This window comes from Elgaria multicarinata, chromosome 9, assembly GCF_023053635.1.
Source record: "Elgaria multicarinata webbii isolate HBS135686 ecotype San Diego chromosome 9, rElgMul1.1.pri, whole genome shotgun sequence".
Taxonomy (NCBI): Eukaryota; Metazoa; Chordata; class Lepidosauria; order Squamata; family Anguidae; genus Elgaria; species Elgaria multicarinata.
In genome coordinates, this window is record NC_086179.1 from 36553165 (window position 1) to 36575954 (window position 22790).

At 39.7% G+C, this 22790-nt stretch overlaps 1 protein-coding gene across 1 annotated transcript in view; it reads right to left on the reverse strand.

The window, feature by feature from the left end:
* Positions 1–3282: 3282 nt before the first annotated feature.
* The window catches only part of ENTHD1 (ENTH domain containing 1), a 34407-nt gene continuing 14899 nt past the window's right edge, over positions 3283–22790 (reverse strand). Inside the window, exons 4-8 of the mRNA XM_063134560.1 lie at positions 22300–22302; positions 17944–18034; positions 13607–13609; positions 7434–7877; positions 3283–3893 (exon numbers count right to left, since the gene is read on the reverse strand). Coding sequence (XP_062990630.1) covers positions 3283–3893; positions 7434–7877; positions 13607–13609; positions 17944–18034; positions 22300–22302 — 1152 coding nt within the window. The remainder of the gene's footprint in view (positions 3894–7433; positions 7878–13606; positions 13610–17943; positions 18035–22299; positions 22303–22790) is intronic.

Genomic DNA, 22790 nt, shown 5'->3' on the forward strand with positions numbered 1-22790 from the left:
CCTTCACCATTTTCTTGCCCAATTGGCCCTCCAAGATGGTGTTTGACATGCACATTGTTCCAAGGCAATGCAACTATAAGGTAATCACTCTAGAAAATGTGTATATAATATGCACATCCTGCATCATCTTTGAAGTCCTTCCTTCCATACCAGCACTGCAGGGGAATGGACCTGGTGGAGTGAGGGAACCTTATTTTGGACAAAATCTGTCCACATTTGCCACCTTTAAATTACAAAGTGTAACTGCCTTATTGTGGAGAACATGCTTTCTACTGAATATCTGTCTAAGTGCATATGTTTGGTTTACCCAAGAACAGCACAAATGCAGGACTGCAGATCTCATATTACATCACAGGACCTCCCCTTAAACTTTACCTAGAGTTTGCAAATGCCTCGGGATAACCTTGCAGGTCATTAATGTTTTCTTAAGAGTTTGATTTGGACAGTAAAACAATCAGTGAATAGGATGTTAAACCATACAAAATGACCTTCAGGTTCGAGGACCAGCAGGTTTACTGATTTTCTGTAACTTTATATTATATTAATACTGTTACAAACTTACCATATAAAAGTTTGAATTAGGTTTCTACCCACCCCACCCCAACATACACACATACTTTGCAATAATTAGTTTTTAATAGAACCAACACACTCCTATCTCTAATTCCCAAGTTCCATTCAGAATACAATTTCAAGAAATCTCAACAGACTTTAGTTTTAAAGAAAATACTATTTAGATGTCTTACAAAATCAGGAATCATTCTCCAGTCCTCCTCTGGGCCTCTAAGTGATTCCCAGCATGCTATTACACATAATATTGATGCTATGTAGCAGGGTCCTTTTAGGTGAAGAGGCAGAGATTAATGAGCCACACAGAAACCCTAATATGTATCAGTTAGAAGAGATTAATTATGCTAATTGTCTAAGCAAAACTAATCTGAAGTCTAGAAATGTTCACTCAGTGTTATGAGCCCAATGTTTTTTTAAAAAACAAACTATTCAACAGTCAAATGAGGTTCTGAAAATATGCAGTGCATTTCATTTATAATTTGTGAACAAAGTCTCTCTTACAATACACAGAGGCCCCAGCTAGACCTATGGGTCTAGCGCGACGGAGGGGTGAGGATCTCGTGATATTGTTATCGCGAGATCTCCCCCTCTGTTTACACGTGGCGCGCGATGACCTCAGATGGAGAGGACGTCGCACCCACAATTTTGGGTTTTTTAAGAAAATAGAAGCAGTGCACAAGCACTCGTGCGCTAAAAGGTATTTTTTAAAAAAATAATAATTTCCCCACTCACCCCGCCCCGTGCGCATTTCCCAGTTCCTCACGAGTAACCGTGAGGAGCTTGGACAAACCACGATACCCGCCCACACATTCCACGGTCTCAGGATCATTCTGAGACTGCAGGAAAAAGCGGGCTGAAAGGGTCCCGGGATGTGGACGCACAGGGATGATCCCAGGGATATCGCCCCATCTAGCTATGGCCTAACATAACAGCAGAAAGGTATGTGCTTGCAGAGGATTTTAGAAGAGATACCTGTTTACTTACATTTTACTGACAGTAGTATAATAAATGCTTAGTGCAGATTGCTGTCTACACCAAACAGAAAGGGTATTCTCTCTCATATATGATAAGTTTGACTCTTATGATTATTTATTACTAACGCCCCTTTCTATCTGAGCTATTCAAGGCAGTACACAATAATCCAGTAAGAATGGAAATATTATCCCTAATTTCAGTCTTTGTCAGACTTCTCCCCCTAGTTGTGATTTCTGTTCTTTCATTAATTGTTGCCAGTTTGCTTTATTTTTATTTTTACACTTGAACCTTCAGAGTATTTCATTTGGTCAAACAAAAAGGGAGAGGTGGGTTAGAAATTATTATTATTATTATTATTATTATTATTATTATTATTATTATTATTTTCCAGCTCTTCTCTGTATGATATTAAGTAACACCCCAAAATCAAAAATCTGACTATTACTGACCTGTGACATTTTCAAATCTTGGAGATGATGACACACTCCACTCTAGCTGAGGATGGAGAGGTCGCGTGTGTTTGTAGATATGAAGAAACCAGCAGTGGTCCAGAACTGCCCCTTCTATCTTTCAGCCCATTCATACACCCCATGAAATGGGGGAATTTTAGCATTTTTGTGGAGAAGACCATTGCAACATTGCAGAGGGTTTACGTGGCAAATGACAACAGCAGAGGCTCATTTCCCCCTTCAACATAGTTCTTGTCACTGTCAAGTGATCCACAGCCATGATTCCCTTTTCACATGCCTTTGATGGAAAGACACTATCGCATCATTCTAGAGGATCAGCTCCCTTGTAGGAATATGACTTCTAGTTGCCTCCACATATGCACTACTTGTATATTTGCAAAAACACCATTAGCCTCCATTGGCTCTTTCCTCCAAAGGAACCCAAAACTGTGGTAGCACTGCCCCTGGACTTGTCATGTTACATTTTATCAGCTCCCAGACAGGTTGTGACTAATGATAACTCTGTTTTCCATTAAGGGGTGACAGTCTGTTCCATTCTCACTTTTTAACGGCACACACTCTTTTCCAAGTAAACCTTGCTAGTCACTTATGGTCCCACAAGATTTTTATCAGATGGCATTTAAACTGTCACTTGGAAACAGAGACTTTAGTTCTCTTATTGGCATTTCCACTACTGGCTTCCATTGTAGAGACTTTGAAATCAATGAGCCTGGGTTATCATTTTGTGTTCTTTCTTTCTTTTCTTCTGTGACTTCAGAGCTGCCAGAACTTTCTTGTACAACTGTTTGTCCCCAAGGAGCCCTGTGCACAGCTCTATTTCAGCCTTTAGTACTAATTGCAAATAATGGTGGTGAACTCTATCCTCATGTAGTTTCATGGGTACAATGGCATTTTTGGCACTTGGAGGCACACACAAATAAAAGTAAATACAGGCTGTGTTTGCTATAGCTTTCTAATTGCTCTTTGATATTCCTGGGACTACTGCCTTGTGTTTGGAGCTTAACTCAAGAGATGTGTGGTATTCAAATATTCAGTTTGAACAAAATGAAAATATTAACTCCACTGAAAGAACAAGCTGTAAGCAACAATTTATTTTTCAAAACAAGAATATAACAGAGACATCTCTCTCTGTGTGTGTGTGTGTGTGTGTGTGTGTGTTAAAAATCTGTATTTGTGCAATTCAACTCTAAACTAGGAGATCTGGTGAGCTATAAGGCAGGATACATAAACGATCTAAGTTATCTTAATTATATGGCCACTGTGAGAACTACATTTGACCAGGGTCATCTTTAGCAGTCTGGGGAGCTGTGAAAAATTTGTTCATATTTTGAACAGAAGCCACCATATTTGTCAATTCACTACCAATAGTTCGCAGCTCCTGTGCCACACTGCAGAAGTCCCCTCTCAGTCCATAAACTGCATTTTTAATCTCTTCCAAAAGGGCCATGCTTTTTTGTTCAGTGCTCATACAAAGAAGATCTGCACCAGGAAGAGTTGCTGCGGGAGGTATGCCAGGATGAGGCACAGAAGGTACATCATGCACTACATCGTTTCCCCAACTCTCACCAGAAGCACGGCAAGTTCTACTCCTAAAACTATTAATCTTTTCAACAGAGCATTTTGAATTATCAGGGAGAAGGCTTAAGATGCTAGCATTGTCATCTATATCAGATGCTGGGCAAGGAGAAAATGAATGTGCAATCCTTTCTTTAAGATCTTTAAAGAAAAGAGAAGGTAGTCCATGTGGTGAAGACAAATAAGAAGGTCCATGGGGAGGAATACAATAAGGCTGTGGTGTGTTGTTTGGAACAGTTGACTCAGGGGATGACATGGAGAAGGTAGAAAAGGAGGACGTTGTTCCAACTGAGCTGGCAGAATCTAAAATATATGTGAAATAAAAATAAACAATGATGTTATTTGCCAAAAGTATGTATTCATTTTCAATATCTATTACCTGTCTTGGATTACTCTTCCAGATGGGACATGTCCATTTACATTACTAGATATGCAAGTTGAAGAAACAGGTGTTGGGATCGGCCTTGAGAAGAGAAGACTGAGGGGAGACATTTATTTATTAGTACATGTATATCCCACCTTTTTTCCTCCAAGGAACCTAAGGCAGCATACAGAATCCTCCTCCACTCCATTTTATCCTCACAACAACAACCCTGTGAGGTAGGTTAGGCTAAGAGTCTGTGACTGGCCCAAAGTCACCCTGTGGGTTTCCACGGCCAAGTGAGGACTAGAACCTGAATCTCCTGACTCCCAGTCCAACACTTTAGCCACTACACCACACTGGCATCATAGCACTCTTCAAATATTTGAAAGGTTGTCACACAGAGGAGGGCCAGGATCTCTTCTTGATCATCCCCGAGTGCAGTACACGGAATAATGGGCTCAAGTTACAGGAAGCAAGATTCTGGCTGGACATCAGGAAAAACTTCCTGACTGTAAGAGGAACCAATTACCTAGGGAGGTAGTGGGCTCTCCCACATTAGAGGCATTCAAGAGACAGCTGGACAGCCATCTGTCAGGGATGGTTTAAGGTGGATTCCTGCATTGAGCAGGGGGGTTTAGACTCAATGACCTTATAGGACCCTTCCAACTCTACTATTCTATGATTTTATTAATTCCTTCCAACTTCCGTACTGGTCATGAGTTCATCCCACTCACATAGAGCCAAATGCAACCATGTGAACCAGCCCTAAATTGGGTTCACATGCCATATTTTGACTCAAAAATAAAGGGAAGCCATTAGAAGTTCTCTACCAATACAAACAGTAATAAGTTTGGGGAGTGGCTGTAGCTCAGTGGCAGAGCACCTGGTTGGCATGTAGAAGGTCCCATGTTCAATCCTCAGCATTTTAGGTAGTGCTAGGAAAATTCTTGCCTAAAACCCTAGAGAGCCACTGCTAGTCAGTGTCAACAATACTAGACCAAGATGGACCAAAGGTCTGACTCAATATAAGGCAGCTTCCTATGTATGTTCCTAAGTAATAGAATAAATGCATTCCACTTTCAAAAAAAGAACCAGCTCCTCTATTGTTTTAAATTTAAAATATAAATAGCAGATTATGCAAATATATTTGTATTTATATAACTCATACTAACGACAACAAAATGGTCAGCAAAGGACAAAGAGAAAACTATTGAAGCGAAGCAAATTGTGCTTTTATGATGCAGATACTATAGCAAATAAGTCAGGCTTCAAGCTGAGAATGATGTTTAGAAATCTGTAGCCAAAGAATTAATTGGTTAGTTCAAATCACTATGTGAAATTCAACCCCTCCTACCCTCGCTAATTAGGCCAATGGTATGAGCATCAATGGTGGCATCAGGCAGGACATTGGAGCAGATGTCCGTGGGCCCCACTCATCAGAATGAACAGGAGGGCCCCCAGATACAGCAGGGTTGGGTTGCCACATTTTGAATTAAATGAAGTAATACATTACTATTTAAAGGGGGACAGGATAAAACATTAAAGCCAGAGTTTAAAATTACCTAAGGACACAATCCTATGCATGTTTAGCATATCTGGCTGGGGCATGCTGGGAGTTTTAGGACTTTTTTCTGTCTAAACATGCATAGGATTGCACCCTAACTGCACCAATGTTCCTTGCACCAAAAAAAAAGAATTTTCCATTTTATTTTCAAGATTGGGAAGACTAAATTCTTTGTGTGTAATTCAGCTTCTTCCTAGATGAGAATCACTGTTTGACATTTGAACACTCGGAGTATTTCCCTGAGATGAAAAACAAAACAAAACATGAATTTTAATTCCTTCATTCCAACCCTTCAATTTACAATATTCAGTAACTCTCAAAAATCTGAACAGACTTTACTGACATGTGGCATTTTCTGTATATAGACTTTTTTCATGTAAGATGAAAACAAATAGATACAATCCGTTCATGTGTCACACTTTGAAAAAGTTATAAAGGTCAAAATGTTAAGAGATTGGAGATATGGCTGTGGGCATTTCAATCCAATGCCATAATCACTTAAACGTGACTGTAAGATATTATAGTGCAGTAGAGTGCTTAAAGCAGAGGTAGGCAATGTGGTGCCTTTGGGCAACAAAACGCTCCCAAGGTGCTTTATTCTTCCATTTAAAAAACAAACAAATTAACACATTCTCCTACTGGCAGTTGGGACTGCTGTGAAATAGGTTTCTGTTGGTGCTGAAAAGTTTGGGTTCAGGAGTTGTTTAGGGTTCAGACCCGACCTTGTATTCAGTCTTTTAAAGCTCCATCACACCTTGGAAGAAACACTGGCTATTGCTGGCTACCGTCACTTCTCCATGGACACAGTTCCTGTTTTCAAACAGAAAGTAAACAAGGTGCACGAGGGCCGTTCAGTCCCTCATTGTGAACATGCTGCTTTTCCCACACACAGCAGGAGAGAGCAGCAACTTCGTTTAAAAAAATATTTCGGAGGTTGGACTAAATTTCTGTGTGTGTGGATTTGTTTAGGTCTTGTTCAAGAATCCTTGTCTTTCATTGCCTGGGATGGTTTATGCCAGGAAACATTCGAGGCTCTTTCCCTGAATTCTGAGTCACTGAAATTGCAGTGGGGAAACCAAGTCGTATGGATCCCTGACAAGGTCATAGCTATTAGCTTTTGACTGTTCTTGGAATTACTTAGGGAGCCTATAGCTAATTGCCTTCAGTTATATGTTTTCTGAAGAGTAAACCATTAAGCCTTTACAGTGGGATTTGCTACAATAAAAATTCTCATTGATTTGGGGGTGTCTGTGTCAGAATGACAGAGGGTGTACCTGAAGGATTGGGCCCATGACATCTGTTTATTAAGATAAAATACACCTGCATCCTTTTTTTCCAACTGCTTGTAAAACCATGGTTTCTTTTAGGTATTATTAGGAGCATAGTCAGCTTTATATGTTGAAGACTCAGTGCTCAGATTATTTACTGAGTTGCCAGGTCCGAAGCCAAAGAGGGTATACCTACCAGTGCATAGACAGAGCTTCGCAAAACTAAAGCTGCAGTGATGGGAGAAACTGCATCTGTTGGAATTTTCCTTGCTATGGTTTGAGTCACACAATTACCATTCTAGAAATACTGTATGAACAACAGGGCTTCAGGACTGCACATGTGCTGCCCCACTACACGCTTGATGATATAATGCATTCCTAAAGGGGTACAAAAGGGATGAAACCTAAAAATGTTATGGTAGCAGCCTAAGCATGGTCTGGCAGGGAGGGATCATCATGAGGCAAAGTGAAACAGCAAAAAACTAAATATATTTATCAGCTGAAAACATTTAAACTAATTTTAATAAAATAACATTATCATAGAAGCAGACAAATGCATGCTCATCATTCCAGTGCCTTGGTAGTCATTGGCCAAAACACTGAAGGGAACACATTTTCCTTGTATCTTATGGAGTTTGAAATCTCACCTGGCCTTGGGGTGGGATGACTGCTTAAGCCAGCGGTCTGTAGAGTGCCTGGTACTAAGAACTGGAGGTTTTGCAGGCTAGCTGCACTAGGCCCACAAACTTGCTTAGAAGCTGGTGTTGATTTCATGGTGCTTGTTACACTACTTCCCAAAGGATCAAAGGATTGAAATGTAGGAGACTTGTAGATGGTCTCAACAGAGGCTCCACTACGGCAGCACATGAAGTCTGGTTTTGAGAGCTGTTGTTTGTTGGTAGTGATAAACTCTTCTGGGCCTGATGACCAAAGATCAAACCACGTTGCTGCAACTTTTTGGGTCTGTACACTTGACTGCCTCCTCAAAGGAGATTTCAGCATAGCTTTGGAAACAATAGAACTCTTTGATTTCCTTCCTGAATCCCACTTTTGCAAAGGTAATGGATTTCTTTCTGATGGATTCAAAGCACCTGCAAAGTAACAAAAGTTACGTTCAAAAGATAACTTTATTCTCAAAGTGGAAGTTTATTGTTTGTTTGTTTTATTTATCTATTTAATGATTATATCCCACTTTGTCACCATGTGGCCTCAAGATGACTTACAATGCAGCTTTAAAAAAACCCAGAAATACAAAAACAGAAAACAACATTATGAATGATCATAGGAGAAGCAGATAAAAACAATTAGAGAAAACAGCAGATAAAAGACTAGATAAAACATCAATAAAACAGCAGTTTTAGGCAATTAAAAGGGTCTCTAATACTGTTAAAAGCCAATAGTGTACAAAGTATATTAACTACAAAGGGAATGTAAGGGGGAGATGTACTGTATTTCTTTGATTCTAAGATGCACTTTTTTCCCACATAAACATCTCTAAAAACTGGGTGTGTTTATTATTTCTTAGAATCAAAGCTTTTTTTCTGTTGGTGGTACTGAAATTAGTGTGCGTCTTACAATCGATGGCGTCTTAGAATCGAAGAAATACGGTAATTCCCAGATTTTAGACATGCCAGTATAGTATAACAGATGGTGTGTTTTACCAGGCCTCAGGCAACTGGGGTCTAAATCTGCCCTTGATGACTGTGGGCCAGTCACTTTTTCTCAGCCCAACATATCTCACAGGGGGTTTTTGTAAGGAAAAGCCCATGAATGCTACCATTCAGTCCTCAGAACAAGGATGTAATCTTAAAAATGCAATAAATAATTTGGAATGTAACCATTTGAAATCAATCAGACATTGATCTGTACAATAAACAAACTCTCAGACTAAATAGCATGCTGATTTTAATAAACATTGTATGTTCTTATTAAATATAATATGGAGATCAGCTATGAATTCCATTAGTGGGTACTTGCTTGTACTTGAGTAAAGGCTATCACACAAATATATAACTAAAATAATGGAAAATCTAAAGTATTAATGAAATTTAAGGCATTCTTTATCAAATCACAAGTATGCTAACTTAGGTTTTAGAATGAAAGGGCAATCTTGAAGGTCTTGTTGCCATGCAGAAATAACCAATTATTTATCTTCAATTTTGTGTGTGACCATTAGCTCCATCACAACTACTTTTTTTTCCTAGTATGAATCCACGATTTCCACTTCCGTTTCATTAGTGTGTCAAGTGCTGGTCACTTTCACATGTGTGCATTTTTGTGCTATTTTGCCTTGTTTACCTTTTCACCTGCGCCAGCACGCGCTTCCTGGTATCACCACCCCACCCCACCCCTTCTCCTTCCGCCTCCAGTTCATTGGTTCTTGTGGTTGATGGACATTCTGATGAACATGGATGCCTCCCCCCTCCCTTTGGTTTTGTTGTCTAAAGTTGAGCAATTTAGTGTTTCATCAGCTGTGCACCTCATACAGCAGGCAAAAAAAAAAGAGGGAAGTTGTAACAGGTGGATAATAGAGCAATGACAGCAGAGTTGGAGCAGCGAAAGTCCATTCGACTAACTCGGCACACTGGAGGAGAACCACCTCCACCCTCCTTTTTCATTAGCAACACTGCCGTTCAACACACACACACCCAAGAAGGGATGTTCTGTGACATAACACAAGCACAGCAATACAAAACCGACAGTAGGGCGGTTTTATCCCATGTGGAGAAAAAATACCGCACTTTGCCCGCCCTAGAAAAACATGGAAAATGGAGGGGAAGAGAAGAGATGACTGCAGGATAGTGATGATATCATGTGAGGGTCGCAGGGCAAAGCTGTAAACAAGGCAGGATGAAAGTGCAATAAAACGCTGGTGTGATGGAGCTCCATGATTCCAAATCAATCAATCTGGTTTTTGAAAAGTAAAAGGGCACCTACTTTTTCTCAGTTTTGTCTCCTATTGTAATCCACATCAGTTTGTCACTCTTTTTACCACTTACCACTACTAATCTCTTTGAAACGAATAGTAGTGGCAGTGCTATATATGCCATGGGCAAAATTCTGCATAGGAGAGACCAAATTAATTCAGGGACATTGTTCCTAGGGACACATGGTGTAATTTCAGAAATGTAGAAAATGTAATACCTGACGGAATGCCTCTCCCAACATGAACCTATCCGTACATTGCGCTCAACATCTAAGGTCCTCCTCCAAGTGCCTACTCCGAGGGAAGCTCGGAGGATGGCAACAAGGGAGAGCGCCTTTTCAGTGGTGGCCCAGCAATTACGGAATGATCTCCCCGCTGAGGCTTGCCTGGCGCCAACATTGTTATCTTTTCAGCACCAGGTCAAGACCTTTCTCTTCTCCCAGGTATTTAACAGCATATGCTAAGTTTGTTTTTTTGTTTAATGGATGTTGTTTAAAATGGATACTGTTTTATACTGTTGTTTTTATATAGTTCTGATGGTTTAAAATTTTGTATACTTCTTTTAAATGTCCACTGTTTTTAACTTTTGTAAACCGCCCAGAGAGCTTCGGCTATGGGGCGGTATATAAATTTAATAAATAAATAAAATAAATAAATTAAAATAGAAATGTTTCTTTAATAACTATGTATGTATGAGACAGGATCATTGTATTAATGTGCGACAGGGCCTGTGTTACAAGTTTGTTCTGGGCCCCAACAAATTATGTGTGTGCCAGCAGTCTGCCCTACAGGGTTGGTGCTGAGCTTGTAGTTCCCTCACTTTCACACCAACTCTTTGGAAATAGCTGGTTTTCAAGTATCAAAAAATGGCTAGGCATCCCATTAAAAACACAATGATTTTTTAAAATTTGCTTTTTGGAATGTTTCCAATTTTTTAAAAAGGCTAAATATGCATATGCTTTAATGTATATATTATACTCAAGGCAACAGTTAAATGAATAACCCGACTATGATAGTAAGAGATGTTCAGCAGCTATTTTCAAACATCATCTGCCATAAATCTTTGTCACTACAACTTGAAATTGACCTAAAGAAACCTTGTTATTTCAAGTCTGGCTTCATGTGACTAGTTATAACCAATCTGTATAACTGCACTTAAATATCTGTAATTATGAGCTATAATAATATTGTATTCAAATTTGTCTTGCTCAAGTTGAACATTGATTTAGTGAATATAATACAGCTCTTAATGGCTATCTGTCCTATTTAAATGCTAATCACCTAGAAGAGGTTTTCTTTCCAGAAATCACCATACCAATTTTATTCAGTACAAATTTCAGGCAGGAAAAAAGAATCCTCATGTGTTAAGGATAGCCTGTATGCAGCCACAGCAGGGAGGGGAGGACTAAGAGCTGGAAGTGTCTGACATTAAAGATCCACAAACCTTTCTTCTCATCTGAACATCACATTCAGAAAGCTGCTTGGCTTGGAAGGCAAACAAGGCTGCCAGTAAAAGATTGGTTTTAGGGGTTATCCCCACCTCATGCCACCACCAGCTTCTTGACTCTGGGATGAGGAGAGTGTGAGGTACTGAGATGTGCTCTCCTTTTCAATCAAAACCTCCCCTCCAATGTTGCTTAAGTCTTCTGCTTTGATATAGCAAAAGGGAGCACATCTCTGAGCATTCGCCTTTTCCAAATTCAGATAGGGTGAAGTACAGAAATCCACTTCCATCTTCATCAGTTTCACTGTCTACCCTGAAGAGACCCAGGTTAAGGTTAATACACCATGCAGGTTTTAGTCATGCAAAATTAAAACCCAATTTTCTTAGTACTGAGTAGTCAGGAATAATGGCGACTGTCCAACTTTCCCATTAAACCGACCAGAGAGCTTTGGCTAAGGGGCCGTATAGAAATGTAATAAATAATAATAATTAGGTTTATAACTGGCATAGCCTCATAAATTGAATAGGTATTTCATTAGACATGGGCCACCTGACATTCCTTTCTTTTCTCATGAATGGCACCTCTACAAATCAAACTTTTATTGTGAACTAAATCTGTCAAAAGTGAATCAGTTTGAAATAATGGCTTTTGAAATAGTAAACATGGAGGCCCTTTGGACAAGAGAAGTACAAAAGGAGGGGAGCCTCAATGTAACACACCATGTGTCACATAGATCAAAACTGTACTTCTTTTGTATACTGGGTAGAGATTTTTCAAAAAGAAGGGGGATTACATTGGTTGTGCCAAAACCATGTGGAGACAGAGCATAGAGATCATCCAGTAAAGCATTCAGTGGTTCAGGCTCCCAACTGCCATCCCACACAAAAAGCTTATACCTGTCCTATATGAACTACTCATGACTCAACAGCCAATGGCAATTGTGCAGGAAAGTGGGATGGATTGAGCTGGGCAGTGGATTCCAGCAACACACACAGCCACAAATAATGACCACACAGGGCTCTGATAAGCTGCTGGATGCTGCCGCTCAGCCTGGCCTACACACCTCACCCCTTTAATCTTAGCTGCTGGATTACGAAAAGTTCTCCTCAGCCTCCCATCATGGCACACTCCAGCATGAGTCATGACTGGCATGGGGCTTAACGACATCTTCACACAAGCACACTTCCACTAAGGAGGGAAAGACACTCCCCTTGATGTTTACTGCGGGTGGGGGGACATTGAGTAAAACCTATCCTTCCTAGGAGGATAACACTAAAAGCATATTTGAGCCACTGTTGTACTAACTAAATGTTTGCATGTGTGAATGTTGTGAATGTAGGCCAAACAATGAAAAAGAGCTATTTCGGAGTTAAATTTGCTTTCTAGCCCATGTATGAATTGCATCTGAACAACAGATATGAGAAATGGAAAAGGCACTTTTACAGTGGTTGTGTGGAAATACCCTTTGGATATGAAGCTGTATGGGTGCAGTGCCGACATGGGGAGGGATACCCATAGTCCGAATAACGGGAAGTCTAAATAATGCAAAGTCCAAATAATGAGAGATCTGTTTGCACCTCACATATCACCAACCAATCCCTCAGTGCTCAGTCAAGTAATAAGTGGTGTCTGCATGTGCAGCCGGGGGGGGCGGGCTAAGTGCAAGTGTTGCTTCTAAATGGAATGGAATTGTACCCTCAGTGTTATTGACTTCCTTTACCCTTCAGAGGTCAGAAAACAATTATACTCTTATGCACAACTCTGTAAACACATCTAGAAGTCATTAATCTTTCTCAGAAGGAAACCGACTCTCCCATGTCCTGCTCAAAATATATGAAAGAAACAAGACAAAAAATATCCAAAGTACTGTAATTTGGTTTTAATTTTTCAGAAAAATGCCTGATACCTTTAGAGTTCTACAGTTCATTTTCAACGTTGTTTCCCTTGTGCAATTCATTCCAAGGAGAACATACTCTAAAAGAGCTATAAAACTCAAATGCATTGGGCCCTTTTCTGAAAACAGAAGTCTTCTTCAGCACCTTTGAACATTATTCTTTTATTTGTCCTGTGGATTAGTGCTACTTCTTGTTTCTGTACTGCTTTGACTATATGACTGTGCCACAAAGGAGCATTATGAGCCCAATAGTACTCTTACAAGAAAGACACAATACACAGAAGTTATCAGTTGCAGTGACTTAAATCTGACAGGAAAACAGAACTTAATTCCTTTAATTTTAAAAAGAAAATAGCAGATGGGTTGCGGTTTATTCTTGTTGAAGCTTGCACTTACTGTACTCTGAATTCCTCTGTTCTATCATCTTTGTCAGTCTACTTAACCTTTCAAAGATATTCCTGCTGACAAAATCAAGGATGTTTTCAGTTTGAAACAGAGTCTGAAAAGTCTCTAGAGAGCAAGCTCAATATAATAAATGCCATAAACTATGGATACTGTCTGACTTGTGTATCCACATGCTTTGCTGAAAGAAGCCACATAAAAATAAAAAGCAAGCAAAATACTTGAGATTAAATTTCTGAGGGTTTAAGAAAATAGACATGCACCAGTAGCAGCAAGAGTAAGCTCTCTCCAACACAAATGCATTGAGGTTTTACGGGTTTGGATCTAACCTATGTTCAATTCATTATAATTAGGGGTTACGTTGAAATTTGACTGCAGGCATCCCATACTTCACAGTCACCCCACACTTTCACACACACACACACACACACACACACACACACACACACAGAGAGAGAGAGAGAGAGAGAGAGAGAGAGATGAATTAGCTGTAGTGAAAATAAAAGATTTCATTACTAAAACATTAAAAGAGCCATCATCAGGCTCAAGCCCAGAACTACGAGCAGAATCATGGTCTCCCCTGCACTGAAGTCAATAGCTACTGAACCAGTTTAAGTGCCTTTAACTAGAAAAGTTTCAGTCCCTGGAGGAAGAGCTAGTCACCCAAATGTAGGTACAGCTAAAGGAGTACCGGTGACCCTCCAGTGTTTTCCCACCACTTCTTCCATCTTTTCTCTTACCACAGAAAATCAGTTAAGAAAGAAAAGACAGAATAGATGCACAATGCCTTCTCATTGGGAGCACTAGGAGCCCTCTGTCTGGAAGCATTCTTTGTTTCCTTGTTGCTGAATCAATGTATGAGTCCACTTGTACAATTCTCCAGCATGAGCTTCACATGGTACTATCCTGGGTATCTCCTGCTTTGCCTGGACTTTTCCTCACCACAGGGATGGAAAACTTCTGACCCGTGGGTCTGATCTGGCCCTCAGAAGATCCTCATCCGGCCTGCAGAGCATCCATGGATGCCCTCGGGGGTGGGGCTTGGAATGCCCACTGTTATCTCTGCTCTGTCCCCAACCCAGGCCTGAGGGCTGCAGCTTCTGCCTCAGTTGAGATAGATTCAGCTGCCTCATGCCTTCCTCTATAGGTAAAGCATAGGCGAAACATCCCCAACTATGCAGCACCTGGAATGCTCCAGCTTGGGATGAGAAGAGGATTAAGTCACTCATGTTTCAGCTATACTGTGCATTCCCCTATGCGGCCATTCCCTCTGCTTTGCCTTATCTGAACCTAACATCTGCCTTGCATGACTTTGTCTTATGGGAACTTGACCACTGCTGTGCTTGACTTTGCCTTACCAGAACCTGAACTTACTTGACTTTGCCTTACTCTCCTTACTTCAATCTGAACATGTTCCTAGCACCACCACCACCCTCTTTGAGTTAGAACCCTATCTGGCAGAGATCACCATCTGGAACAGAAGAACAGCACCACAAGAGGGCCCACCTGCAATTGAGCTGGGCTTTCCTGCCTGCACATCCCTTGGCTTGGATTTACCTAGCAGCATAGCTTGTCTTTCCTGCAATGCCCCAGAGCAATGCTATGTCAGGGCAGTGTGGAACATCAAAGTGGCAGGTGGTTTGCAGGCGCCTGCCACTGATCATGATGGTACTGCTGAGGGGCAGGGAGAGGGCACTGGATGGCAATTTATGGCTCTTTCATGCCTGGAGACAGTCTTGGATCTTGACCAAAGGAAACCTCATTGCATAATATAACACCATATTGTTGTGTGGAGGCGAGTTTTAATTCCACTTCCACCAATATACAGAAAAGAAATTCCTTGGTAACACTAAAGGGTTCTAGTATGGAAGGAAAGGAAAGGAAAGGAACCTCTCGTACAAGCACTGAGTCATTACTGACTCTTGGAGGGACGCCAGCTTTTGCTGACGTTTTCTTGGCAGGCCTTATAGAGGGGTGGTTTGCCATTGCCTTCCCCAGCCATTATTACCTTTCCCCCAGCTAGCTGGGTACTCATTTTACCGACCTCGGGAGGACGGAAGGCTGAGTCGACCCGAGCTGGCTGCCTGAAACCAGCTTCCGCTGGGATCGAACTCAGGCCGTGGGGAGAGTTTCAGCTGCAGAAACTGCTGCTTTACCGCTCTGTGCCACACGAGGCTCAGTATGGAAACAACCCAGTATTTATTAAAATTGTCTAAGGAGATCCTCTTATGTAGCCCTTCCATAGTTGATACCATTTCCAGGTGAGCTCAGCACTTGGACTATACCTCCAACTAAGAGGAGACAAAAACTAAAGTGTAACATTGTATAACTCTTAGGAGCCAATACTGCCTGAAATCTGTACAAGTTACATTTTATAATTAAAGGCAGTGCTTGAAGTGTGGTCGAATACTGTCCAGGTGGTGATCTCTGCCAGATAGGGATCTAACCAAAACAGGGTGGTGGTGGTACTACTAGGAACTATTCTTTTCAGGTGCTCCTAAAACCATCATATCAATGGATGTAAAATAATCCCCAAAAGCTAAACAGAGCAAGCTTACATCAGCATTGAGAAAGGTCACTCAACCCAGGCCTGAGGTATTTGTGAAGTTGCAAAGACAGCACAGTTTAGGCCTTGGAAGAAGAGGAAGCTCTCTATCCATGTGTCTACTGGCCTGCCTCTATAGTTCCTGAATTTTGCCTCTCCCAACCCCACAAACAGCTCTGACTTGGGCGAAGATGGAATTAGGCTTGGTCACCCATTACAAGTTTTTAAGACAGATGGGAAAGGGACATTTCCATGTTAACTACACTTCTTGTGTTGCCCACCCCGTATGGTGAGGAAGTAGAGTTGTTTTTGAAGCTACAGTATGTCATGGCTAATGTTAGGCCACATTCATTAAGAATTTTGTCTTCATTCATTTATAGTATTTTTTTCAAAGTAATGATTGATAACTGACTCATTATTTCAGAGAGCAAATATACTAATTCAAGCTTATTGGCAAAAAACTTTACATAGTTTTTGTTATAATGAACGGGCCACAGGATTTGAAATGAAACCATCCCGTTTCCTTCCCTCCTGCCCTGATTTTGAGTACCGATTAAAACTGCAAGGTATATACATAGTTAGTCATTTAGTTAGTTGAAGGCAGAGCTCTAAGAAAATTCAATGTAAATTTGCTGTTTCCTCAACCAAAGAACATAAATTATGATTACTACATTTAGATGGAGAATAGTATTATTTCACTATAAAAATGAAAAGCAAAAGCAAAGCCAGTTACGAACATGAAGCCCCATTGGTTTGAAGTACCACTTTGTAGTACAAAAGAGGGAAATACTCCAATGCATCTTTAAAAAAAACTAACCTTTCTTTAACTTAATATGCAATCTGTGATTGCATATTCAGCAGCAACAATGATATCTAACCAGAATATCTTACTAACCTAACACTACATTAGGCCTGTTCAGGCAACATGCTAAGCCATGGTTAGGCCATTAACCCTTTTGCAGTAAGTGTTCAGTGAGCATGTTTAAACCGTGGTTATGTAGCCACCATGCTTAGGAATAGTTCACACAACATTCAAAGTCATGGTTCACATGACACGCTAAGCCATAATGTTTAGCTCAAAAGGCTTAACCACCATGGTTTAGCATGTCATTGAATAGGATCATTCACTATTTTGTAGTTCAGAATATGTCCCCACACACATGATCTAAGTAGAAACAGATAGGATATGAAAGATAATTAAATTAGTTCAGTTTCTAATTTCTGTGATCTCCTGTAGATCAGACCACCTTTATTGCAAGGAGACAAAGTCTGGCATGAAAACAGGATCATGGTTTCTTGAGTTTGCCAACTCCAACAGCTTATTTTCCAATCAGTAATATCTCACACCTGAGATTATACCTGTTTTCTTGTATGATACCAATTGTCTCCACAGAAACAGTTTGTGACATCACAAAGAATGTGCTAAGCTACACTAATGACATTTATAACAATCTAGGGCAACAAATTTCAATAATTATGTGTTCTGTTGTGAAATATACCATTTTGGGGGTCTTTGGATGACCCCAAGTTCTAGTACTGTGAGAGAAGTCTTCAACAGAATAAGGATTTTGTGTGACTGTACAACCTTGACTATAGAACCTTATGTTACACACCTTATGTTAAACACATTATTACCCATGTACTTAGAACTGGCCACATCTTTCTTTTAAAAAACCAAACTGCTTGGGCCCCAATCTGTTGGCAGGGTGGGGGTTAGCCCTTTCCAATTCCAAACCATTTCAGTGCTGAAAATTGCCCTTCCCACAAGTTGAATTATTATTATTATTATTATTATTATTATTATTATTATTATTATTAATTTGTATCCCGCCTTTTGCCCAATACTGGGCTTCAGATATTTACCCCTATAGATGCAATTTGCTGCAAATTCTTTTTGTTTTCTACGTACTTGCATTCCAGGCGTTACTGACTGCTGCCCTTATACCTATTGCCAATTCCTCTTTAGAGACCTTAGTGGAAAATGTTGATTGTGCAGCAGTAGTGGAAGATTCATCCTCACTAAAGACTATCAAGTCCTAATACAAAAGAAAAATAGAAATTAGTCAAGTAGAAAGAGTGGATTAAAAGCCATATTTAGAGGAGGAGAAAATGTCCAGTACTTGGCCAGCACTACCTATACTTTACAGTTTTAGGCAGAGATCTTTTTCAATCCTGCTATCTGAAATCTTTTCTGGCAATATTAAGGATTACAAAATGTTGCAATATTTATATTTTGGAGGACCACATTTCAATAAATTTGAACACTAGGACATGCCACCAAAGATGTAATGGATGGATGAATGAATCCATTTATTTATAGTATTTATATGCTGCCTTTCAGGGCAAAGCCCTCCCAAGATAGCTTAAAAATATAATTATCTCCATACACTTAGCAGGAACATTATACTTCTAGAATATTTACAGCACAATCCACTTGCAATGCTTCTAGTCCAGGCCCCCAATGATCTTCTCTTTACAAGTAAAGGCTGGTAGCTCCGATGTCAGTTAGACAGTGGATCTGTGCAAGGTTTCAGTCAGCACGTTGGATAGCTCCTTTAGAATTCATAATAATAACAAATAATAACTTCAGATCCTCTAATAAATATATAAAAGATAGTTAACTGGTTTTAGAACATTCTAACCTATATATTTAGTTTTGAAAGTCGTGCTTGAAAACTTCACTAAAGTGCAGACCAATTAATTCTGATTTGTTTCTATTAATTTTATTTCCAGATACTGCACCAAATTGCTGGAGAATCATAGTTTCCCCAATCATTTCACTGGGTTTTGACAGCTAATCATTATATCATCTGCATATAGTTTGATCTTTACTACCCCGCTGCCAGTACTCTCAGCAATTTGGCTGACAGGTTGAGTCTCCTTTTGGCTTCTAGAGATAATTGTGAGCAGACCATGCATGCTTATGCTGTCAATAATTTAATTATTTTATTTTATACCTGACCAATCTCATAGGCTCATCCATAGGGCATGAAATAAAGTACATCAAGGAACACTAGAGAATTCTGAGCCTCTAGTGCAGGTCACATATAATACAAGTGCATGAATCATGGCTTGGATCCCAAGTGACACACATTTATTATTTGTTATATTTATATCCTACCTTTCCTCCAAGGAGCCCAAGGCATTGTACATGATCCTTCACCTCCATCCTCCCAACAACCCATTGAGGTAGGTAAGGCTAAAAGTCAGCGACTGGCTCAAAGTTACCCAGTTAGCTTCATGGCCAAGCGGGGACTAGAACCAAGATCTCCTGAGTCTCACTCCAACACCCTACCCACTACACCACACTGTGTGATTCCACACTGAGGACTCTTTAGTCCCTCTTCTTCCAATGGCATTCCTCCATGCCGCCCCAAAGGGGGGCTTCTGAAGCAGTATCTCAAACGGTATAGGAAACTCCCACCAGAAGAAATTATCACACCTTCCACATGTGAGAGTTGAAATGCTTTCTGCTTGTGGTACTTTACCGGGGAGGGGGGGGGTTGGATTCCTTGAGCTGCATCCAAAGATTCCCACATTTATCTTTTGTCCATACTCTTGTCTGTATCAGTGGATTTCTGTGTGGTCATACATAAGAGAATGGGAGTACGTAAATCTTGGGATCTATTAGACTTCTGGCAGAAATGAAAAACACTTTTGCTGCTCACCTCACACACACACACACACACACACATATACATACACACACACACACACACAGCACAGTGTGTTTCTTGAGTCTCACAACAGTTTTAATTGCAAAAGAATGAAAGACCTGGGTAGAACAACACTTTAGTGTTTCCAGATGGATAGATGGAGAAAAATATTCCAAAATATTGCACAGGATTTGACAGCAAATCAGTAGAAGGAATATAATCTAGCTCTCCTGTTTAAAAAAACAGTATCTTTTTTTTAAAGCCAACTGTTTTATGTAAACCGCTGCAAGATCCTGCAGACAAGTGGTATAGAAGTGGCTTAAATAAAATAAGTAACAAGCAGAGCTTTTCTGAAGTAAAGAAGCTATGGTGATTTTCACCAGGTTAGTTGGACCATAATTTTTCATATTTCATTTTCTCTAATCGTTACTTCACAGATGTAGTAGCAAATTGCTTTGCACCACTGACTCCAATTATGTTATTCCCAGCTCCCTAAAACATGTATCAACACATTTGCTTGTTGTGAAATGACCCTTCCTCTACTTATATCGTGAAGCCAAAAATGGCACTTATTGTCTCTCAATTATAATATGTACTTTTATAAAACATGGCAGGACTTTATTCTATATACAGATCATGGACATACACAGCAGTATTTAAAACCTTTCCTTAGATTATGGGAAAAGACTAAACATAAGTTTGACATACAAAAGAATTTTTAAAAAGTTCTAAGCAGACTGTGGATTCCACGTATGTCTTGGACTGTAACATATCAATGAAGAAATATGAATAGAGCTTAAGAGTGCTACCCTCTGTCAATAATTTGATTTAAATTCAATGTATTTTTTTAAAAAAATTCTCTCTGTCTCTCTCCTTCTTCTGTTTGTTGATTTTCTATTGGAAAACTAATAAAATCTTTTTTAAAAATAGATAAAATGTACCACGTTTTCTGTGTTTCATGAGGTCTCACACAAGTACTACAATTCAGAAACATAGGTCTTTTCATTTAAAGCAGGAGATATTGAAAATGAGTTTTATTCTAAAAGTAATGAAAAACCTCTAGTGTTCTTAGATGTACAGATCAATGAACGTCGTTCTTGAAGCAGTTTAGTGAACAAAGACCTTTTCTACAATAGAAAAACAACAGGTGTCAGGAGACGTTCATGAACTTGATACAGAAAATACTTTAACCACAAGTGCAGCTAAGGGCAAACTGTATTCAGCACTGTTTAAACCACAGCTTTTGAAGCAATCCTAACTTTGTTTACAGTTAAATCAAGTTCTCCACTGGCAACAGGGTTAACTTGTAATGTTAAGATATTTGAATAGCTTGAATTGAAGTCTGAATTCTCAAAATAGATAAAAATAATAATCCTGCTCTTTTGCATTGTCAAATAATCCCCAAGAGATTGACCGAAGTTTTGATATAGATATAATTCTGATTTGACATATGGATGTTGCCACTGAGTCAAACTGAATTACAAGAATATAATATTTTAGGATGGGGAGTTGAAGATGATTAAGGAGAACACATAGAAGTAAGAAGACATTTATTAAGAGGAAGAGGATGAAAGTTAATAGCAGACAGATGTGGACCACCAAAATGCATGTATAAACAATTCTTCTTAGAAGAACATACAAAAACATGTAATTTCTTATGATATGCTGACACATATCCATCCTAGAGCATTCACATAGTCATATGCCATTCCGGTATAATTCTGTTCTCTTAATTAATTGTGTTCCCAATTTAGGGCACAATCCTATAAGTTGCACCCTCAATGATCATAACCCCCTGAACTCAGAGGCTTACAAGCATCCTATGCAGGGGTGAACTTTGCCACCCTGTCCTCCCACCCTGCATTTTTCACTAGACAGGCTTTTTTTGCTCATGTAATGAAGGCGTTTTGGAAGCTGGCAGAGGCTCAGGATAAGTTGTATCCGGAACCCCTCCCCGCCCACCGCAACAACTCCTTTCCCCCCCTCTCCAAGGTTGTGTTCCTGACTTCTGAGGCCAGCCAGCATGGTTCCTTCCACGCCAGCTGCAAGGAGGATGGAGGCAGTTCTCTGATTCTGCCCTCTGGGGTCAGAAGGCTGCCTCCAACCTCAGATCAAGGAATCCAAATTATCCTACGGTCTCTTCAAATGCTATCTAGGGGCCATAGGATTTCTCCCTTAATCTTTAGTAAGCATCCTGATTATCCCTGTGTAACAAGAAAAGTGTTAGTATTTACATGAGGGTCTGTCCTGCATCAAGTGTTCAAGTAATTACAAGTTGAAAGCTAGGAAAATGGGGCAGAAACTTCAGAGAAAAATTATTACTTTGTATTCAATTATTTTATATCAGATCAGGTGGCTCTGCTAGGTTTGTCATAGTGTGTGACAGAAGAAAATGATTATCAAGATTTTTTAGAATCAGCTCAATGTATCCTAAAACATTTAATTAGCCTGTGTCGCGATTACCAGATTTAATAAAGCATAGAAGGTAAATCCTATGACAGTGCCATCACTAGGGAAACTAACCATTTCTAAATTAGACATGATGAATTAAGTTTCCTTTCAATAACACCTTAATTGGGTCCTCTCTGTCGAAGAGGTCAGTGCATCTCTGTTACACTTGTACTCTGGAATTCTATTTCATAGACTTGCTTAGATCCATAAAGCATTACATTCTAAAACAATTCACCATGACTGCAAGAGTTTATATCAAATGCAAATAAAGCTGTAAAGTAGGTATAATATAAAATAAAATAGAAAGGAGGGCAAAATGTATTCTTACAGAGATAATTTTCTTTTAAATCAGGATTCCCTAACCTAGGTCCCTTCAAACATTTGGCCTATTACTCCCATCACTTCCAGTCAACATGGCCAGTGCTCAGGGATGATAGGAGTGTAGGCCAAAACAGGTTGGGGAAGCCTGTTTTAAATGGTCTTGTAATTCTGTAAAACGCCTAGGGAACAGGAAGTGTTACCATCTTCCATTAGAAAGAGAGGCGCTGAGTTGTTGTTCTATCTTTAAAGCTTTTCTTTCTGATTTTCTTAAATCGTATCGCTTCCATAGTCTCCTGCTTAAAACTCTTTATCTTTTTATTTTAGATTCTTTCCTCTTTCTCCCAGCACATATGAACAAATGTGA